Raw genomic sequence first — 21,448 nt, forward strand, 5'->3', positions numbered from 1 at the left:
AGTGCTTTAAATATGTCTGTATGTCCATATGTGTCTCTGGAGCCCTGTAGTGAACAAAAGAGCTGTGGGAAGTGGCTGCAGCCCGTGAATGGATGTCAGGGAATAACACACATATCCGTGCCAGGGCAGAATCAAGCATCGTCCCTTCTTATCTGCAAAAGAGCCTGTGTTTTACATGAAAAAGCCTTTCTAATTAATAGGCCAGCCCCTCTTGAGCTCGATAAAAAACGGAGTCAAAAGGATTTGATTAACCCCCGCTCTCTGCCAGGCGTGTGCTCAGCCTGAGCCAGACGTGTCCCTGCACCCCAGCCAAGTCCTGCCCGAGGCCGATAATGGGCTCCCTGTGTCCCGGGAATCCCGGCAGCAACGTGGTGTCCCCGGGTCTGAGCATCCACAGAGCTGGTTTGGGGGTGTCCAGGCCCTGGCACAGCCACACCAGTGGGGCAGGATGCTCCAGAGCCAGCCCGTGCTGCCGCTCGCTCCACAACATTTCCTTATGAATATCCCTGGCTCCAACCTATATTTTTTTCTGTGATCAGACACATTTGACTAAACTAATACATATGTATACACACCAGGACGTTCCCATCCAAACCAATGTAAATTACCTCTGACCAATACATTTTCCCAGGAAATCAATGCATTTTAACACTGGATAATATTTATGAAATTGAATTTTTTATTGAAGCTAATGCAATTCCCTTCTGTTTTATGCATTTTTATTAAACTAATGCATTTTAAATTAAACTGTTGTATATTAACTACAATGGCTGTTGGTACTTACAGTAAAATAATATATGTTTGCTGAAATCAATACGTATTCCAAATCCAGGAATTTCAGTTAACAAGGCTATATCAAATATAACAAATGCATGTACCTACTTAATTTGATGCTTATATACACTGGCTGCTATATTTGTTTATTGGTAATGATTATTTTCAAAGGGAGAAAGCTCATTAAAGGTAGAAGGATGGATTCCTGTGCAGCTCAGAGCTGCAGTTTGAAGCTGGCAGTGGTGGTCACCCCATCCCCACTGAGGGGGGCCGTGGGGTGACCTGTGTGTCCCAGTGCTGGCTGGTGGCTGGAATTCACCTCCTCTGCCTCAGTTGGCTTCTGTCACATCCCTGCACCTCAGTTCCCACTGCGTGGAGCATCGGAAACATCCTTCCCTTGCTCATCACACCCCTCTACAGCCCCTTTCTGCTGGCAGCATCCTCAGGAGCTTTCGGAGGATTTTATCCCCATGTTCAGAAGGTTTCCATGTTTAACAGCTTCTTCCAGACAGATTTAATTCAGCAGTTTTGCCTGATTCAGCTCTGTTTTCCATCAGAAGGATATATCACCGTGGTTGTGGCCAGGAGGATTTGTCCAGCCCAGGGGTCTGGGGAAGAGCTGCCACCCACCAAACAGAGCCAGGGGGTGGGTGGCCTGAGGATGGGGACAAGGACAGATGATTCCCCACCCCTGAGCTCCTAGCCTGTCCCAGGGCTGTGCCCTGCATTGGCAACAGGATGCAGCCCAGGGGAGAGGTCTGTGTCCTGGCCTCCCGAGCCACAGCACTGACAGGGAAAGCCATAAATAGCAGCGTTATCCGCTGAGCGCACGCAAACGGTGTCGGAGTAGAGATAATTTGGGCAAAGCAATAAAAGAGGAAAATTAATTAAAAAACATGTGCTAACTGTAGGGAGCATGTGCCTGGAAAGAAGTAGCCGTGGCAGAAAGGCAGCCTGTGGAGGGGCCCGGGCACCCTCCCTGTGCATCCTGGAGGGCAGCGAGGGCTGAGACCGGGCACAGCTCAACACATATCCCGCGGGCACTGAGGGGAGACGGAGGGGTGCTGTGCCCCCGAGGCGCCTCACCCTGCACTCCTGTGGCCCCCATGTCCCTTAGCGTCCCCCTCGGGGTGTCCCCGCCGTGACCAGTCGTGTCCCCTCCGTGTCCCCTCCGTGTGCCCTCCGTGTCCCCTCCGTGTCCCCTCAGCCCGGCCCGGCCCGGCCCGGCCCGCGGGGACGCGCTGCAGTTACCGCGGTGGCCGCCAGGTGGCGACGTTGTAACGGGTGCGGTGCGGGCGCTGCCCGGGCCCGGGGGAGAGAGGAGAGGGATGGGGGAAAAGGGATGGGGGAGAGGAAGGATCGGGGCAAAGGGGTGGGGGAGAGGGGCTGCAAGGAGAGGACAGATGGTCAGGAAGCTCCATCACCTGTGGTGATGGGCTTCTGTGCTATCACGGAATGGTTTGGGTTGTTAAAGACCCCATCCCGTTCCAACCCCCCTGTCATGGGCAGGGACACCTTCCACTAGCCCAGGTTGCTCCAAGCCCCGTCCAACCTGGCCTTGAACACTTCCAGGGCTGAGACATCCATGGCATCCATGACTATCGAACACTCTAAATTATTTGTGAGGATGTGGGAGACACTGGGATGGCTTGTACCTCACTGCTGGAGGGCAAGGCAGTGCCCTGGCACGGCCCCAGCCTTTTCCACTGGAGAAGGCGAAAACCTGACCCTCAAAACAGTGGTGGCATGGGGGAGGCAGCAAGACCCATGCCAGGGTTTTTGGAACCCCAGGACCAAACCTGCTCAGTGACAGCTGGCAGGGGCTTCACTGCCTTCCCCGGCACGGGATGGGGACAGAGTTCTGGGAGCAGCTGTCTGCATCCCCATGAGGGTCTTTCTTCTCTGTGCCCAGGGCTGAAGCTGGGCCTGAGCTCCTGGGCAGTTCCAGGGCCTGACACATTCCCACTTGCCCTGACGGCACTGTCCCACATTGGGGTTCCTGGTGTCCCTCTGCCCAACCTTGGGACAAGGCGACTGAGTGAGCTCACGTCACTGATGGCTCACCATCATTTCTGGCTCACCATCATTTCTTGCTCACCACCACCACTGGTTCACCACCACAACTGTTTCATCATCACCACTGGCTCCTCACCACCACTGGCTCTCCAGCCCTACTGGCACATGACTCTTGCTCCCAGCATCGCCTCTCGACTGCCTAATGGGGCTGGACCACTGCACAAAGACATGGATCACAAACGCCAGGAAGGCAGGAATAAATTAACGCCTAGAATTGGAATGGGAGTGTGCTGAAATCTCCTTTTTTTTTTTTTTTTTTTTTTTTTAAGTACACAGAAAAGCCCCTTCCATATTTTAATTAAAAGCCTTTCAGTAGAGGAGGCAAGGGGCTGCCATTTACAACGGTCTATTGTCAGGCGCACAAAGCAAACCGGGCTGGAAACAAACTGATTTATTAACCTGCGCCTCGCAGCGTCCCCTGGGGTGGGTGAGCCCTACATGGGGGGGAGTGTAGGATCGGGGTCCCCCTGCTCTCCCCGGGGTGCTCCAGGGCCCCTCTGCACTGCCTGAGGGGACACAGGGATGGGGATGGTTCGTGCCACCCCACAGCTCTCTGTGTGGCACAGGGCACAGTCCCTCTCCTCTTCCTTATGGCTCCCATTGATTTATTAATGATTCGGCCAAACAGAAACATTCCTCCAAAGCCCACAATTTAATTTGCTCACCAAAGATGCCAAGTTAGTTTTATTCCTGATTTATGAGCAGGCTCCTCTGTTCCCTGGGCAGCAGAGCAGGGAGGTGATTTATGGGTGTGAGATCAGCTTTGTGGGCGTAGGAGAAAGTCTCCCTGCCTGGGACCCGTCCTGATGGGGTCCAACAGCAGATTCCTGGAGCATCTTGGTCATGGACAGACTAGGCAATCCCTGTTGCTGGTACAGAGAGGACACATTTGCATCAAAGAGTAGAAACCAGCTCACCCCCAGCAAAGACCACCCATCCCACCTGGTTTACTGATCCATCTATAAGCAAACCTCCCCCTGGCCCTGAGGGAGGGATGGAAATGAATTCCCACGTGGGATCTCCCCTTGCACAGCCTGTGCTCCCACCCCTGGCTAATTACAGCCTCATTAAGCCAGAGGTGAAGCAGCTGCCTGGTACCACCAGCAGCCCCAATCTCATTACAAACCTCAACGACTCCCAGTGGTTTCTACTCCCTGATTGTGATTGTGGGGATAAGAAAATCTATTTATAGTGCCTGGGTTCCCTGAGCAAAGTAAGGAGGCTTGACTTGGGTGCCCCTAAGGAGGGACAGCACACATGGTTGGGGTCTCAGAGCACCATGAAAATTTTTGTTGATGCCAATAGGGTTGAAATTTCAGCTCAGCATTTTCATCTGGGGTCCCCCAGTTCCAGGGGGATGTTTTTGTTGTGGGACCATGAGAAGGATCTGCCATGGGAAGCCCTTCTGCAGCCAGCTCTGGAGGTGAAGAAGAGGCTGACAGGGTTTGCAGGAACATCCAGGCTCTCTCTGACACAAACTGCCTCTGCTCCTGCAAATCCTTTCTTTGAACTCTGATTTTCTGTTCACTTGTTCTTCTGCCTGAGGCGTTTTGCAATTGTGGGATCGTGAGCGACTCCTGAGTTTCTCTGAGTGGAGGAGATGAGAAGAACAAGATCGTTTCTTGGCTGTTTGTGCTACAGAGTGGGGCCAAGGTCACTTTGGGTGTCTGCCTTACCCTTTTGGACAGTTTTCCTGGCCCAGGAGCAGACCTGTCCCTGTGACAATTGGAAGCACCTGCAGAGCAGGGAGCGGTTCGAAGAGTGTTCCTTTTCTTTGATGTCTTCTGAACTCAAATGGTGCTTTTTAGTGGAATCCCAAGAGTCCTGCAAAATGCAGGGAATAGCAACAGGATTTTATCTGGGCAGTGAGGGACTGTTTCTTCCCCAACTACATGCAGAGAGAGGCTTCAGCACTGCAGGATCTGCTGCACCAAAAGGAGCTGAGAGCTTTGGGAACAGTGAAGGACTATGAGTGACCACTGCAGGAGCATGTCTGGATTTGCTGGTGTCCATGCTCCCTCCAGCCCTTTGGAGTACAGGGATCAAGTACAGGTAAGAGAGGGGGAGCAGGACAGTGGTGAACATGGTGGCTGCTGCTCGCTGCCCTCATCGTCTCTGCAGTTGTGGAGGCAAAGCAGCTTGTGAACCCCTGGGAACACTTCAGGATTGCATCCCCCTCTGTGGGGTGGTGGTGGGGAATGAGCTTGTCTCGGGGAGGGGAGCTGGCATGTGGATTTGTGTCCCAGCCTGGGAGGAGCCCCTGGGCTCCTCCACGAGCAGAGACGTGCACGTGTCTGCACAGCAGCCCGGGGTGTTACCTGCTCCTTGGCAGGAATATTAAACCGCCGCACTTGCTTGTTCTGCAAATACCTGCCTGCAAAAGGGACCCGAGGGGCAGCTCCGTCCTTTTCGCTCAAAAACGAGTCACAGCCAGCGGGGTTGGGGTCCCTCAAGTGCAAACACGGCTCTGCTGAGGGGTTACCGCTTACCCAGAGGATTGGGAACTGATTGTCCAAGCCCTTTGGGTGCCGGGGTGATCAGTGCAACAGGCTATGGGACAACTTGGGGCTGAAACTGTAAAGTTCTTTTCCTGCGGTGGGGAAGCAGAGTGGGAATTCCAGGTACAGGTGCTGCTGGGTGGGCTCTGTTCCTCTGCTGAAGTTGTTTGGATTCCTCAGAGCCCACCGCACTGAGAAATTTAAAAATGCAGCCCTAAACCAGCCTGAACTCGGCGTGTTTCTGAACCCGGGGTGTTTCTGGCCGCGGAGCGCTCAGAGCGTGTTTGCTGTAGCCATTCCCGGCAGGTCAAAGGTGCTGGATGGGTCAGGTTAGGGGGAGAAAAAAAAAACCAAATCAAAAAAAACCCTGGAAAAGTTTAACCGGCGGCTTCCGGCTGGCGATTTTCCAGCTAAAACCCTCGATTGGGCTGGGAAAAAACCCCACCATCACCCGGAGGGCTCCGCGACCCTTCCCCGTACGGAGACCCACGGATATGGGGCGGGTTGGTCCTGGAGTGACGGGGGGGCGATAATCGGGGGTGGTCCCGAGGGGAAGGGGGGTGGACCGGGGGGGTTCCCCCTCCCTCCCCAGCGCGGGGCCGTCCCCGGTGGGGGCGGGCAGACCCCCCCCCGGTCCGCGCGGCTCCGCGCCCCCTCCGCGCCACCGGGCTCCCCCAAGATGGCCGCCGAGGTGGGATCGATGTGTCGATACCGGACACGGTTTGATGTCCGCCGGCTCCAGGTCGGTGGCGGCGGCGGGCGCGGGGCTGGCGGCGGGCGGGAGGGAGCGGGAGGATGGAGGGGAAGGGGGGGTGATCCGGGCGGCCGCCCCCATCCCTCCCTCCCTCCCTCCCCCCCCCCCCCCCCCCCCCCGCGCCCGCCCCCCTCCCTCCGCCCGCCCTTCCCCATCGATAGGTATCAGAAATTGATCCCCCGCCGCCGCCGCTCTTTGTTCGGCGCCGCCCGGGAACATGGAGCAGCGCTAGCGGCGATGGAGCCGCGATGGAGCCCCGGCCCCCACCCCGCCGCCCCCGAGGTGACAGCGGGGCCGGGGGGCGGCCGCCGCTCCGCCCCGGCGGGAGGGAGGGAGAAAGAGGAGGGAGGGAGGGAAGTTGCGCGGGATGAAGTTGCGGGGAGCGCGGCCCCCCGCGCCGCCCCGCCAAGTTTGTGGCGGTCCCCGCCCGCGGAGCGGAGCCGCAGGTGCCCGCGGGCTGCCAAGTGTCCCCGGTGCCCCCCCGCAGCCCGGTCCCCGCGTCCCCCGGTGCGCGCGGGGCGGGCAGAGCCTCGCGGGTGCGGTGATGGATGCGGGGATGGCGGAGCGGGGCTGCCCGGAGCCCCGCCGCCCTCCCATTGTTATCCAGGGCCGGTGTGCGGGGCCGGTGCGGGGGCTCGGCCAGCCCTGAGCGCCGGGAAGGCGGTCGGTGCCAGGCGGTGCTGCTCGGGCCGGGGATGGATGCGGCGGGGGGGCGGCAGCTCCTTTGTGGCTCCGGGCAGGTCACGGCCGCCGTATCCCACCGTGGTACCCTCGGTCTGTGAAATTCCCGGTAAGTCCTTTGTTACCGTGTGCGGGGGAAGGTTGGCCGGGGGCTGCTGACAGTTTGTGACCTTAAATGCGCACCTTAAACAGGAGGCGGATAATTAACACAATGGCTCTCCCAACATAATGGGATGAAACCCAACCTGGAGCCGCTACAACAGCCGAAACGCTCATTTCCATGGATATTAAACGGGTTTATCCTGTAGGATATTCCGGAGTTTAAAATGCAGCATGCTTCGGAGGGGAGTAAACAAATTGCGATGCGATTTATGGGGCTCCGGTACTGGATCAACAGTTCCAGCATTTAATACATTTTGGCTTTTAAGCAGATTATGTGCCGCGTCTGCGCTGCGCGACCCGAAAAGTACCGCAGGTACCACGGCCGGTGGGTTTGCCATGACTGCTCCGCTCTGGCTTTGTGGAAGGGAAGGGATTACGGCTCTAAGCGCTTCGGATACAAAAGCGTTCCCCTCTAAATCGCGCTAATGACTTTTCCTGGGTGCGCGCAGACCTTTATTTAAAGATAAATATTGGCAGCTACTTTGCCGTGGGTCTCTCAGGGGTGAACTTTGCCGGAGGGAGAGGTGGGCTGGGAGGTGGCAGCTCTCCTTTCCCAGCCTGCCGGGGACTGTGGATGGGTGCGGAGCTGGAGAGGGAGCAGTGAGGACTGACTCCTGTCCAGGCAGCAGTTCTGCCGCCTCGCCGGGATCACGGTGGGAAAGGTGACCTTGTGGCAGCTTGGCCTAATGCCCTCCATAAAAAAATAAAATTTAAAAAAAAAATAAATTGAAAACAAGAATCAAAAAAAAAAAAAAAAAAGGAAGGAAAACAATCCATTTATATTCTTCCAAGAGCTTTTTCCTTTTTTTTTTTTTTTTTCCCCCATTCCTTTTTAATGGATGTGTCTGAGCAGCTCTGGTGGCCTGGGGCTGGCCGGGAATGGCAGAGTTTGAGCCGCCCTGATGAATGGTGGGCATATGGAAAACACAGGGATAATGTGCTACTCGGCAGCGCTCGGATCGAAACGGCGCTGAGCCCTTTTACGGCGGAGAGTCGCGGAAATGAGAAGAGATAAAATTCCATCAAAGATAATGCCAGACGTATTTCACCGGGTTATGAGATTGGTTTATTGTGTACATTACTAATGCAGTATTTTTTTACAGCTTTCTTGTGTGTAATAGTCAGAGTGGGATTCATACCTTCGTAGGTTTTTTGGGTTTTAATTTGCTGGGGGTTTATTGCGTTCCGGGTAGCGCCGTATGGATTCCGTGCTCCGTGTGCTGCTTGAATCCAACCCGTTCCGTGGTAAAACAGCAAAAAAAAAATGGGAAGAGCTGCGAGCTGCTGGTTTGGGATAATAAATACAACGGCGAGTGAGAGCGATTAGAGCCATCTTTTATAAATGTCTTCACATCTCATTATGCAGATGAGCTCGGGCTACACGGCTCCAGCCTTTGGTTTGTCAAATAAAATGTTCTTCGTTTTATTTCCCGGGAATGCAAATGTTCTCCCTGTGCTGGAGTTGGGCACAAACTTCAGCGGCGGCGGCTCTGCCGGATGGTGGTGAGCCGGGAGCCTGCGGAGCGTGGTCTGGTTGATGAAATGTTTTTGCTGTTTAAAGTTTAGGGGAGGCAAAAAAAACCCAACACACAACTGTGGATGTGATTAAAATATTATAACCTTATGATATTCTGAAGTGCATAAATTTTACATATCAGCTGCAGAGGGAGTTTAGACATCCATTAAATGATATGACAGCTTGACTTATCTAAATGTGCATCATTTAACAATGTGTCAAAATTCTGCTTTATATAGACGACAGCAGTAAATAAGCTATCAGTCCTCTTGGCTGGAGCTTAATTCCGGGAACTTGGACTAATAAACTTAACTGCATTCTTGTGGAGCAGCAGGATAACCTCGGGGGGAGGCTGAGGTGCTTCTGGGGAGCTTCACCTCTGCAAATTCTCTGGGTGCCGTGTGTTTTTTAGGGCTTTTAAGGAGAGACTGGTGGGACCTTCTAGATTCCTCCAGCATCTCCAGCACCCAACACTATCTGTCCTCATCCCTGCTGGAGGGTGGGATGGTACCTGAGGGAAAGAGAGGGGGAACCCAAGGGAGCTCTGGGTGCCCCCATCTCGGGGCGTTATGTTTTTCCAAGCTGAATTCTCAGGGTTTGTGAAAGTGCAGCCTGTGCCTGGGGCTGGCTGAGAAACCAGGTTGGGAGGTTGAGAATGTGGTTTTGTCTTTCCAGTGGCTCCAGCTGCTCCCAGTGCATCAGGGCGTGGGGAGTGGTGGCTGCAGAATCATCTGGTTTAACCAATTGTCATGGTTTGAGATACCCCAAAATCCAATTCCCTAGTCTTTCGGGAAACCAACTCGAAACTTGTACACCAATTAATAGGAATTTGGGAGCAGTGGCACTAATGAAACTGTTCTGGCAGATACCTGTCTCATGGTTGGGTTGTCTGTGGTCTGATAGTTGAGTGCTCCTCTTGAGAGGTTCCCAGTGACCAGGACATTCATGATGGTACTCTTTATGTGGATTCTCTGCTGTCTCCTGCTGTGGTTGTGCTCTGTAGCCTGTCTGTTGATAGGAACACTGGAGATGTTTCTTTCCCTCACCCAGGAGCTCTGTTTCCTTAGAGATTGATGGTTCTGGGATGTAGCTGATGCTGCAGCATCAGCAAGTTCAAACCTTGGTGGCTGGAGGACCTGTGTGTCTCTGAACTTCACTGTCATTGACCACTTTGATGTCTCCTTCCTCCACCACCGTTCCCTCCTTGGGAGAGGCTGAGGTGCAGCATCCATCCCACATCCCCCAAATCCTTCATTAGAAGTGAATGCTTGGTATTTCTACTATTTCCAATTCATATGTGAAGGGAAGAAGGAGAAGGGCCGTGTTTCTGGTCCCACCTGCTGTGGGGTCTGTGTTGAGCGGCGCCAGAAAGTCGGACCGTGAAGTTCCTGAACTGAAATTTGATTTTTTTTTTTTCTTGTGGCTGAATAATTGAGACACTGCCAGACAAGAAGAGCTGCAGAAAATTAGAGTTTATCTTTAGCTCCACAGCTCTCACTTTAGAAACTGGTGACCCCAATTCCAGCCCGAAGAGTGACTTCTTCCCTAATTAATAAATCCATTAATTAATTGTGTGCGTGCTGCAGCCCATTAGAGATGTATGCACTGGCCTCCTGATCCAGTTTAGTGGATTGTCTCTATGGCCTTGGAAGGGGGGGGGGGGAAAGGGATTGTGGCCAAGAGGCAAATAGGGGACAGGGATGGAAATATAATTTGATTTTTGTGGGACTGGAGGGAAGAGTGTGAGCTGTGCATCTCCCAGTGGGTTTACCAGCTTGGAGATGAGTATGGGGATAGTGAGTGGAGCTCTTGGGGTTGCTGTGCTTGCTGAAATGGGGGAGAGCCTGGAGGGAGGCTCATGGGGTGCTTCTTGCATCAATGGTGGTGAGCAGGGAGCTGTTTCCTTGGGCTCCCAGGGCTGCAGCATCACCTCCCGCTGCCTCAAGCCGTGAGTTTGGCAGGGCTCAGCAGGGCCTCTGTGCTGCAGGTGGAGCAGAATGTTAAAGGGTTTGGTGATCTGAATTATTATTTATGACCAGATTAAGCAGGCAGTACACTCCCAGCCTGTGAGTCCTTTAGGAGGCACTTGCTTAACCAGAGAACCTCAGCGGAGCGCACGGAGCTCGCGATTCGTCTCCCTCCATATGTTGGCTCAGGAGCTGCTCCCTTCAGTTAATTTTTCTTTCTGTCTGCAGAGACTTGAAATGAAAATACAGGCAAGTTGTTGTGTGTGCTGGTCCCAGGGCTCCTGTTTTCTCTGCTCAATGGAAGTTGACTGTTGGCTAAAGAAGCACCATCTTTAAATGCAGGAGGCTTTGCTTGCTTATGGATTAGGGGGTCAAGGGACCCGTCTGCTCCCCTATTTTCTCTCCCTAGTTTTGCTGGTTGGAGAAAATCAGTGTATTTTGGTTCTCAGAGGAGTCTCTGTGTCCCGTGAGATGATGTTGCTGCTTCCCTCCTCCCTTGGGCACTGGCGTAGTCATGGAGCTACATCCCTGACTGCAGGAAATCTCACATCCCAAATTTCAGGGAATTATCCTGGGACCTGCCAACGCAACACGGCAAATTGAAATTACAGGGCCATTGTTTGCGGGGAGGGAGGGCAATGGGGAGCTGCAGCATCCTGCTCCTCAGCAGGCCTTGAAATGGAATTAATTTAGGATTGGGAAGCGACGGTTTGTGCTCCCCCCTCACCAGACCTCGAGACAGAAACCACACCACGGCTCCCCTGCTGTATTGATGGTGTAACACATTCCCTCTCAGATTGGAAAAGGCGCATTAGAGACATCCATTCCCCCCAAAAAGCCTGGCTGAAGTTTCTCAGAACATTTTGTACCATCCTGCTCCTATTACCGAAAGATGTAATTCCCCAACTTGGGAGATAATAAGCAGGTATTGACTTCTGCTGGGGTCATTATCAAGATTTATTCAGTCAATATGGCTCCTTGGGTCAATAAATCTTGAGGTTGATAAAGGAGGAATATATACTTGCAGACTTTATTAAAAAGTTTTCCCCTTCTGTAACACTTTCTCCTGTGTGTTGCAACAGGATCTGTGACTGAGTTTTCTTTGATTACCTTTTTTTTTTTTTTTTTGGTGGTGCACATTTTCCTGCAGCTTTCGGTGTATTTTTCCAAGACAGCAAAACCTGGGAGGAAGGATTTGGCTCCCTGCTGTGCTATGATTCCCACTCTCCTTGCTTGGTTTTGGGGGGAGTGGAATCTGTGGGTGCCTCACCCCATCATCTCAGGGCTCAGTGGGTGGGGAGGATGGGGCTGAGCATGGGGCATTGGGTTTTTCTCTGGGAGGATTAAAACTCAACATTCCTGTCTCCAGCCCCCTGTGAAATAATGGGATTGTGTCCCCTTCCCCACCACAGGTGCCTGGAGAAGAGCACCAGGAGACCTTAGAACACCTTTCAGTGCCTAAAGGGACTCCAAGAGAGCTGGAGAAGGACTTTGGACGAGGACATGGAGTGACAGGACTAGAGGGGATGGCTTTAAACTGAAATAAGGTAGATCCAGATTAGATATTGGGAAGAAATTCCTCCCTGTGAGGGTGATGAGGCCCTGGCACAGGTTACCCAGAGAAACTGTGGCTCCCCTGTCCCTGGAAGTGTCCAAGGCCAGATTAGATGGGTCTTGGAGCAACCTGGCAGGGAGTGGGACTAAATGAGTTTTGAGGTCCTTTCCAGCCCAAACCATTCCATGATTCTATGAAATCTCTGGATTGGGTTGAAGTGGGACATCTGTGACACTCTGCACTGGGCTGGGCTCTGTCCCAGCACCCACTTGCTGCCCTGGGCGATGCCTTTGTGCCTCAATTTCCCTGTTCCTGGGGCACAGGCGATGGAGTATTTTTGCAAACCAGCACCTGGGGGTGAATCACCCCAAAAAGGGGTCTGGCAGCATTGTGAGGGTTGTGCCCATGCCCTGAGTGTGTGGCTTTGGGCTGGTCCATCATCTCCTGCAGCACAGGCCCCTCAGAAGGGTTGCATGTATGGTTTGTGTTCCCGTGCAGGGGATCTCAGGGGGCATCTTTGCCAGGAGATCCAGGCTCACAGTGAAGAGCTGGCTCTCAAAATCAGCATGGTGTGGGGGGTCATCAGCAAATCTACCCAAAAAGCTAAGATAGCATGAAGTCTGGCGTGCTCATTAGGATCCAGAGTGCTTTTAATGTGCAGGGGCACAGCAGCAGTCCCCATTCCCGGGTCGGCCCTGTCTGGTGCTCACAGATCCCAACTCTGGATGGAGAGGGAGCCTCAGATGATGGGGCACAACATCTGCTCACTCCAGGTCTGCAACCAGGATCCCCATCAGAAGAGCAGTGTGTGATGATGGTCACCTTCAACCTCATCAACATATTTAATATGAATTATTTTGGTCGTGTCTGCCCAAGCCCTGCTTTGCAATATTCAATATTCCCACAGTCAGTGGCTTTTTTTAAGCTGAGCTTCCCTGGACACGCCAACAGCTCCTTCCAAAACGGTTTCAGTACCTTTTACTCTTTACTATGGCCTTGCTGTTTAATTGATTTTTGGACTAGTTAGTTGTGACCCTCAGTGGTTTCCCCAAAGCTGCAGCAGCCCCCCCGGGCATTGACTTCGCTGTGGTTTCAGCGACTCGTCGCGATGGCGGGGCCGCTTTAATATTAAATGGCTCAGCGTGTCTGTGCCAACCAGGTCTCCTGCAACAAGGATTCCTAAAAAAGTAAATAACCAATTTGAACCCCGTGTAAATATTCCTCTGGTGGAGCTGTGCCGTGCGTCAGCCGCTCTGAGCACGCTGCCGTTGCCTCTGGTAACGCTCCCGTGGTTTTTACACCAAAGTCAGGACCTCGAGCATCCTTTGTTTTCTTCCATCGGGATAACATAATAAAGTATTACCTGGCGCTGGCAGCGGGGCTTGTAATGTGTGCTGTAAGCACGGAGCCAGAGCCAGGCTGTTATTGCTCAGCCTGGCTGCAGAGGACATTTATTCCTTATTAATCACTCCAACCGGGAGAGCTGCCTCCGTCTGCGGTTCTCGGAGCGGTGCACAAACATTGCTGCATCCCTGGAAGCTGGGTAATTATTATCCTTCTTGTCCTCCCAGTTTCTTGGCTCTGTTTTGGGTGAGTAGTGTTGCTAAAAGCCCCCCGTGATGCCCAGCACAGTGGCTGGGATGGGGTGATGGAGAGGATGGTGTCCTCCAGCAGGAAGGCTGTTGGGACCCCCAATGCTGTAGCTCTCCCTGTACCCCCCAGGATGGGGGGGGTGAGTTCTCTCCAGGGGAGGGTTAGCTTGGGTCTCAGGAAAAGGTTCTTCCCCCAGAGGGTGGTGGGGCACTGAACAGGCTCCCCAGGGAATGGTCACAGCCCTGAGGCTACCAGAGCTCAAGGAGTGTTTGGACAGCACTCTCAGGGACAGGGTGGGATTGTTGGGGTGTCCTGGGCAGGGCCAGGAGCTGGACTTGATGATCCTTGTGGATCACTTTCAACTCAGGATATTCCGTTATTCTGTCAGTTTATGAGGTCTCTCCCCTTAGTGGTTGCTGATGTCATGTTTGTTGTGCTGGAGTGGGACGCTCTGGCTATGCCACTCCAGTTCCCTTTCTCTGGGGCCGGTGATGAGGTGTTCTCTGCTGATCCCAAGAACCTCCAAACTCTTCCCAGCCCCATTCCTGGCAGAGCTGAGGGCTGGCTGAACCAGTGGGTACCTGAGGCCAACAGGACTCTGCCCTGGGCACGGCTCCAGCACGTGTCCAGGCATCCCAGGCCAGCAGCTTCCCCGCTCCACTCTCCGCTCGGCACACGCCGCAGAGGTACCGTCTCCTGCCACTGCACTTTTCTTTCGAATAAAAGCAGCTAATTAACATTATTCTTTAATTATTGCCTTTATCAACAAGGGGTCTGGTTTATACCAGCAGGATAGTCGCTTTCCTTTCCACTACCCAAGCGAATGCTTCAATTCCTGTTGCTTTTGAAATGAATTTGATGTCATCTGCCCATTGTCACTTAATGGGGACACTTGGGTAATGATTGCGCGCTCCAGCCCTGTTAGCAGCACTGCGAGCGTGTAATTTAGCCCCTTAGGCAACGGTACTTTTGAAATCTCTGGATAGTTTTGAACTCTCTGTTCTTAATTAAATATGCAATTTTTCACGGTAACCAGGTTAATTCTTTTGTGTTGTGTTGTAATACTGTTAGGAATTTTCATAGTTCTTATTAAACATTATTCAGGCATTGTGAATTCCATAATTAAAAAAAATGAAAAGAACAAAGCTTGATTCACTTCTTTCTTTTCCCTGGTTAATTTATCAAATGAATTTTGCAAATTTTTCTTTTTCTCCCCAGACGGCGTGCCAAGTGTTTTAAAGGGGAAGGATTTAATTGCTCTGTAGGGATTGGTTGGTTATGAAGGATTTGGCTGTTTGATTAGTAAACCCTATTGGGAATGGTTTAATGCTCCATGATCTTAAAAATTGTCTGATTGTGAGGCTCTCCAAGGATGTTTTCTCTCTTCCTTATGTACAGCAACGGCTTCACACAAGTGTGATTATGAGGTAGAGAAGAGGGAGCAGAGGTCGGGGCTGGGTGAGCCTGCCTGCCCTGGCCATGAGGAGGAGGATGGTGGTGAGACAGTCCTTGCAGATTTTGGGAATGGATCTCTGGCTGTGCCAGGATGGGGCTGCTCTGGGCTGGATCTGACACTTGGTTTCTCTTCCGAGACTCGCTCCCCAATATCTATCTTGTAATATAACAGAATTTTACGGAATATCTGGTTTATTAGGAGGCAAAACCCTGCTGTGTTCTCCATGTCTGAATCCCTTTGGCATCCCACTGGGCAGCATCCCTGGAAGGATGCTGAAGTGCATAGGGAGGTCTGGCTGAGGGATCCACGCAGCCCCAGGCAGGATGATGCACAAGGAGTGATGTGGGAATGCGGCTCCTGGGGATTTAATCCAGGTACTCTATAATAGGGTGGATAATAGAGCCCCAGTCCAGGAGTTATGTGGGTGACCAGCCTGCTCTTGGTGCAGAGCTTGGGCATGTCCAGCCAGGAGTCTTTATCCAGGGAGGTTTAAAAAAGGAAAAAAACAACACAAAAATGCTCTCTTATTCTTTTTTGCTGGTGGGATTGGTACCCACTACCCAGTTTCTGCTGTTTTTTTTCTTTGTTCTCCCCCTGCTGGTAAAAGGAGGCTGTACTCTGCCTTCACACCTCCAGCCCCAACTTCTTCACCTGAGGTTTGGATCCAGAATTGATAGAGGTGATGTCTGTGCACTGATGTTGGGGCTCTAGGGATGGACTGGGATTCCAGCATGCCAGGGAGAGCACAGTGCTCCAAAATCCCTGCTGGGGAACAGCCTGGGCTTCACTTCCAGAGTGTCCAGGAACATCCCTGTGGGTGCTGGCACTGCCAGCGGTTCTCTGAATTGTTTTTAAAGCCCTTTTGGGCCTAACTGGGGGGGGGGGGGGAAATCAATAATTGGTGTTTTTAGCCATATGGTGCCAGTTGGGGTCCCCTGGGTACCCCTGAGGTTGCGGGGTGAAGGATGGTAATGGGCTCAGTATTAAATATCAGAACAACCCCAGCGTACTGCTGTCACCCAGCGGGTTTTGGGGGGAGCAGGAGGGGTTTCACCTCCCACCTGATGCCTGGAGCATCCCTGGGAGGTGCCGCTGGCTGGGAGACGCAGCCCAGCCGGGATCGATCGCAGTCAGTCTGAGGGGGCTCCCCAGGGGTTATTTGGGCTTTAAGGAGAGGTCAGAGAGTCATTAAACTTATAAATATATTACGATTTAAGAGAAGAGCTGTCGTTATCTTTGAACTTGGTTTATGTGGCGCCAATTTCTCCCCGTTCTGGTTGGAGCCAGGTGGATTTGCCAGGCTGGGGCTGCCTGGGCAGCTCCGGGGAGGAAATAAAGAGTTCAGCACTGTTGGGCTGGGGGACTTTGCCCCAAAAAGCATTAAACTCTACACTTAAACCTGCCAGTTTTCCCCAAAAAACTTGCAAAAAGGTGTTGGTTTGAGATTGGAATGGGCTGCCCAGGGAAGTGGTGGATTCTCCGTCCCTGGAGGTTTTTAAGATGAGGCTGGACGTGGCACTTAGTGCCATGGTCTAGCAACTGTGGTGATAGTGGATCAAGGGTTGGACTTGATGATCTCAGAGGTCCTTTCCAACCCATCTGATTCTATGATTCTATGATTTAGGGAACCAAGTGGTGCTGTGGTGGCTCAGCAAGCAGTGATCCCGGGTGCTGGCAACGGTGTGGGGTTGGAATCTGTGGCAAGGCTGGGCCTTCTCTGCATCATCTTTTGCACCAATGGGATGTTCTTGGTGAGGGACAAGTCAGCAGCACATGGTGCCCATACTGTGGGCATGAGCACAGCCCCCTCTTACCAGGGGTGGGAGAGCCAAAAAACCCAGCAGAAACTGGGCAGTGGGTACCAACCCCACCAGCGAAAAAGCACAAGCAGATCATTTTTGTGTTGTTTTTATCTTTTTTAAAACCTCCCTGGGTAAGGACTCCTGACTGGGTATGCCCATGGTATGGCCACAAAGGAGCATCACCAGCCCATGAAACAAGATCCAAGGGGCCCCCCAGCAGTGGCATCAACCCATCGCGACGTCTCCATCGTTGGGTTGAGCAGCGTGGGCCAGAGTTGCAAGCAGGACTTAAAAATAACGATTGGAATTAAGCAAATCCCAGTTGTTCCCCTGGTTTTCCCATTCCTCGTGGCTGAGCCAGCAATGCAGGGATGCAAACCATTTGCTCTGTGAGTTTTGCTTGGCAGTGGTGACACAGGGTTGGAGCAGAGAGCAGCGATGCTGCCGGGGCTTTCCACGGCGTCGTGCTGAATCCAGAAAGTAATTTCAAAACAACAAAAAAAAAAGGGAAAAAAAAGAAAAAAGGCTAGACATTTGCAAGGCGAAGGCGAGCAGATGCCTGTAATGTATTCCCAGGCATGACACGGAGTGGCAGCGTGTCATGAACCGTGTCCCCAGGGACCCCCCGGGTCTGTGATATTGGCTTTAACCCCCACCGACTCCGGTCGGGGCGTAAATTCATCAGGCTTACGGGTATTGCTCTTGGACTACTGAATAATTTACAGTTGCAGAGCCCAGCCAGGTTCAGGTCATCGGGGTTCATGGGTTAATAACAGGTTTGGTTTTTGTTGTCAGCAGCTGCCTTGATAACATATGAAAGAATCCTATTCTGTTGATTAGATTTTGAAATGGATCAATTTTTAATCAGCAGAACATCTGACTCACTCAATAAGAGGAGCGTGGTGGAGACAGGACGAGGGGCTCGTTATTTACAGGATTGTTTGTTTTTACTAATACGCAAATCCTCGCCGGGGCCGGAGCCTGGCCCTGCCTCCCCTTTCCCTGGCTCCCCCAAAATAAATCGCTGGGATTATCTGCAGCCTCGTGCCAGGTATTTGATCCATCCACTGACTGGGTAGGAAATCCATGGTGCTGCTCAGGAGATCCGAGGCCACGCTGGAGCTTTGATTTAGTTATCATGTTATTGATGGAAAACACTTATCAATCACCAAATCTTGTCTATAAAAGCATTTTGGGGGTGTTTGGCTCACAGCTTACCGAGTATCCTGTGTGGAACTCCCCTCTCTGAGGGCCACCAGCAAACCTTGGTGGGATGTGGAAATATCCTGCCCAAATTCCTGCCTGTGAGCAAAGTTTCACAGGGAGTAGCTTTGATTTCATCATTAAAGAGATGGATCCCCATGAAAAGTTTAAATACTGAGTGGAGACCTGGCCAAAAGCTTTGTTTATTTATTTTACAATTATTTTGTTTGATTACCCGAGGCACAAACAAGAATCCAAAGGTGACATATTTCATTGCATCTTGAAATGTGTTTCTTGTAAAGACGTGTAAAATAAACATGGTTTTTTTAATAATAAATTATTATTATTTTTTAAATGGAATCCGCTGGGTCAAAATTTTGGCTTGAAGCCAACCAAGTGGTTAACAGCCACCAATCACAGGACTGCCTGAAAAGGAAATTCTTATTTTTAATAACAGAAAAGGTAGAAGTCTCATAAATATAAGAGTGTCACTGGCCGTGTGGTGGCTGGCTGGGGACACACTGTCACTGGCAGATATTGATATAGATAAGAACTCGTAGGGATGATAATTTGCATGGATTTGCCCTGGGTGCTTTGGGATTTTTACTTTTAAAACTTTTGCCTTCTGGCAGTCTCCTTAACCTAAATAAATATTTTCCCTCAGATCAGTTAAGTTCATGGCTGGGGGTGAGGAATTGCTCCTGGCGGATTATTTATTTCTTCCTTGAAAGTGTTGCCTTTTCTTTAAAATCTGGTGTATTTCTGCATTTGTATGTATAGTTTTCCTGTTGTTTTGTTGAGGTAATGATTTAAGCACCAGGAAAATGGGGATCCCGGAGATGGGAATGCCAGGGATGGGGATGTGAGCATGGGAATGAGCCTTCTGGTCCAGCTGGGTGTTGTAGCTTCTTCCAGCCCCACTCTGGGCACCCACATGCTCTGTGTTTGCTGACATTTGACCACAACCAGCCATGCTCCAAGGTCTCCTCTGGAGCTTTTACAGCCCCATATTCCAAGGGCTCATTCCTATAACCTGGGAATAACGCTATAGGTAATGGGTGTTTGCTCTCACACCCATCAGCAATATGTCAACTCCTCCTAAATACATTAGCGACATCAGAAGGTTAAATATGCATATTATATCATCCCTGATGGGTTTATTTGCAGGAGAGCAATGGGTGTCACAAGTTCACCACTTCAAAATTAAGTTTATTTTAGTGATGGAAAATGCGCTTCTTCTATTGAGCATCTGCTGGTTATTTTCTGAGAAGAGTTGGAAGAAAAACAATTTTGCAAAGAGTAGAGGGGTGGCTGAGCTGGTTTTTATTTGATAGTGGGTGCTTAGAAAGTTCTGATGGAGTTGATGAGGCTTTAGTTGCCGATGTTGGGCAGTGGGGAGCTGCCCTGGGGATTTGCCCAGTTCTTGGCTCCTCTGGTAACTTATTAACTCTCAAAATTGCCCTTGTGTTTAGCAGCTGAGGAAATTAGTTGCTGATGGATCCCTGGGTTTTAGTGTCATTGCTCTGGACAGGATTGATCCAAAATGGTGCCAGGGCCAGTTCTACCGCCATGTTGGGAGCCAGGTATTGTGTGAGGGGAGCAAATGGGGCTGGACATGGTGCTTTGCCACTTCCTTTGCAGTTTAAGGACATGAAAAAGGGTTGCTCCTTTGCAGCTCAGTTTTCTTACCAGGGTTCCCATCCCTGGAAGTGTTCAAGACCAGGTTGGACCGGGCTTGGAGCAACCTGTTCTAAGTGAAAGATGTCCCTGCCCATGGCAGGGGGTTGGAATGAGATGATCTTCAAGGTCCCTTCCAACCCAGATAATTTTGTGATTCTCTGATTCATTTGGGGTCCATGAATTTGTACCCCAGCCAGTCCCATGTGTTGTTCCAGAACTGCACTGATTTGATCCAGACTTACCCAGACCAGCACACACTGTCTTCTCCTTCTTCCTCCTTGATTTTTTAAGCCATTTAGCAATGTATGATGCTCCAGCAATTTTGGGCACCACGGGGAATTTGGGTTCATTAGGACTCACTGTGGGGACCACGCAGATTTTGCCTTTTGACAGCAGTGCTCTTCTCCTCACCCATCCCTCCCTCTCTTATTGAAGGACTCCCCTTCCCACCAGGATGCATAAACTGAGCCTGGAAGGGTTTCTGTGCTCTAGTCTTTTTTTAGGCTAATAATTAAACCATAATAACAGAGCCCAGCATCTCTTTATTTAAAGAGCAGATGGAGTGTCCTGGATATTAGCATGGCCCTGGCTCCAACAGTGCCAGCAAGTCCTGGAGCTTGGGGTGTGGATGTGCCCCCCCAGGACTGTGTTATTGGGAAGGCAGTGGGCAGCAACCCCATGGGACACTGGAATTACAAGGGCACTGTTAAGTAGAGGTGAGCTGAGATGCTTTTCCTGCCCAACTTTCCTATACCACAGCTGAACCCCGTTGGGCTGCTTCAAAAAGCACTTTAGGATCCCGATGGTTCATGACTCCTTCCCACTGTCTGAGCTGGCAAACCTGGCTCAACCGTGTGCTGGGCAGCTCTCCCTCCACCCGCCCCTGCGAGCGATCCGAGGAGCTGCGGCTTTTACGGTTACAACTGGAGTGGGGGTTTTTTGGTGACACACTTTATAGTGGATAATCCCAGGCTGCTACTTTACAAAGCTATAAAGGAGCCTGGCGCAGGCAGTGGCTGCTGAGCTTGCCCGGAGCTGCTTCTCCCTCCTCGCCTCAGCGATGATTTCGGGGCTGCAGACGCCATCCTAGAGGGTCCAGATCCATCACCCTTCCTTTCCCCTTTTTGTCGCCACCTGACATCACCACCTACCCACCGTGTTGTTTACCTCCCACCCCGATTTCTTACTGAAACACCCTCTTTTTTATTTTTTTCTTAAGCAGCTACAATTGATAATTTAGCTCTGGATAAAGCAACCTTCGAGCTTTTTCTTTCTCAGAGGCCAAACATTGATGTTGTGTGAAAGGGGAGCTTTGAGGAGGCTTTGTATGGAACTTAGCTTCCTGAAAAATTTATTTACTGCGACTGTGATCCGCAGGAGTGAATTGATGTTTATCTATAATAGTTCTTGCCAGAAAAAAAAATGCATAACTGCACTTTCTTGGGAAGCCTTGAAAGGCCTTTTAAATAAGTGTCTAATAGTAGGCTCTCAATAGCAAACAGCCAGCTTGATAGACAGTGTACAGTATATTATTAACTATAAGCAGGCTTAATCTTTTTCTCATGTTTTAGAGAATGCTTTATAACCTTGTGGCCAAAGAATTCATGATCACCAGGTATTTGAAGCTAAGCAAAAATTATACCAGCTGTTACTACTGGGAGATCGATACTGCCGGGAAGCGCGAGAGGTGGCAGCTCCTGCAGGCAGCTCCTGCTTCAGCCTCTGTCCTGG

At 51.4% G+C, this 21,448-nt stretch overlaps 1 protein-coding gene across 9 annotated transcripts in view; it reads left to right on the forward strand.

Annotated features, from left to right (window-relative positions):
* The first annotated feature begins 4,707 nt into the window (after positions 1-4,707).
* Positions 4,708-21,448, forward strand: part of CUX2 (cut like homeobox 2) — a 66,719-nt gene continuing 49,978 nt past the window's right edge. For 2 of the 9 annotated variants that reach the window (XM_027652203.1, XM_027652209.1), the window contains exon 1: positions 5,769-5,824. Coding sequence is in view for 2 of the 9 variants with exons in the window: in XM_027652207.1 (XP_027508008.1) it covers positions 6,074-6,090; positions 6,264-6,384 (138 nt within the window). In the remaining 7 variants the exon portion in view is untranslated. Of the gene's footprint in view, positions 4,897-5,768; positions 5,825-6,030; positions 6,091-6,263; positions 6,385-6,662; positions 6,893-19,428; positions 19,621-21,448 lie in introns of those variants that run through there. The other 7 variants (XM_027652202.1, XM_027652208.1, XM_027652207.1 and 4 more) reach the window with 6 other exon arrangements.

Source organism: Corapipo altera, unplaced genomic scaffold (genome assembly GCF_003945725.1).
Source record: "Corapipo altera isolate COAL_440 unplaced genomic scaffold, ASM394572v1 67, whole genome shotgun sequence".
Classification (NCBI taxonomy): Eukaryota; Metazoa; Chordata; class Aves; order Passeriformes; family Pipridae; genus Corapipo; species Corapipo altera.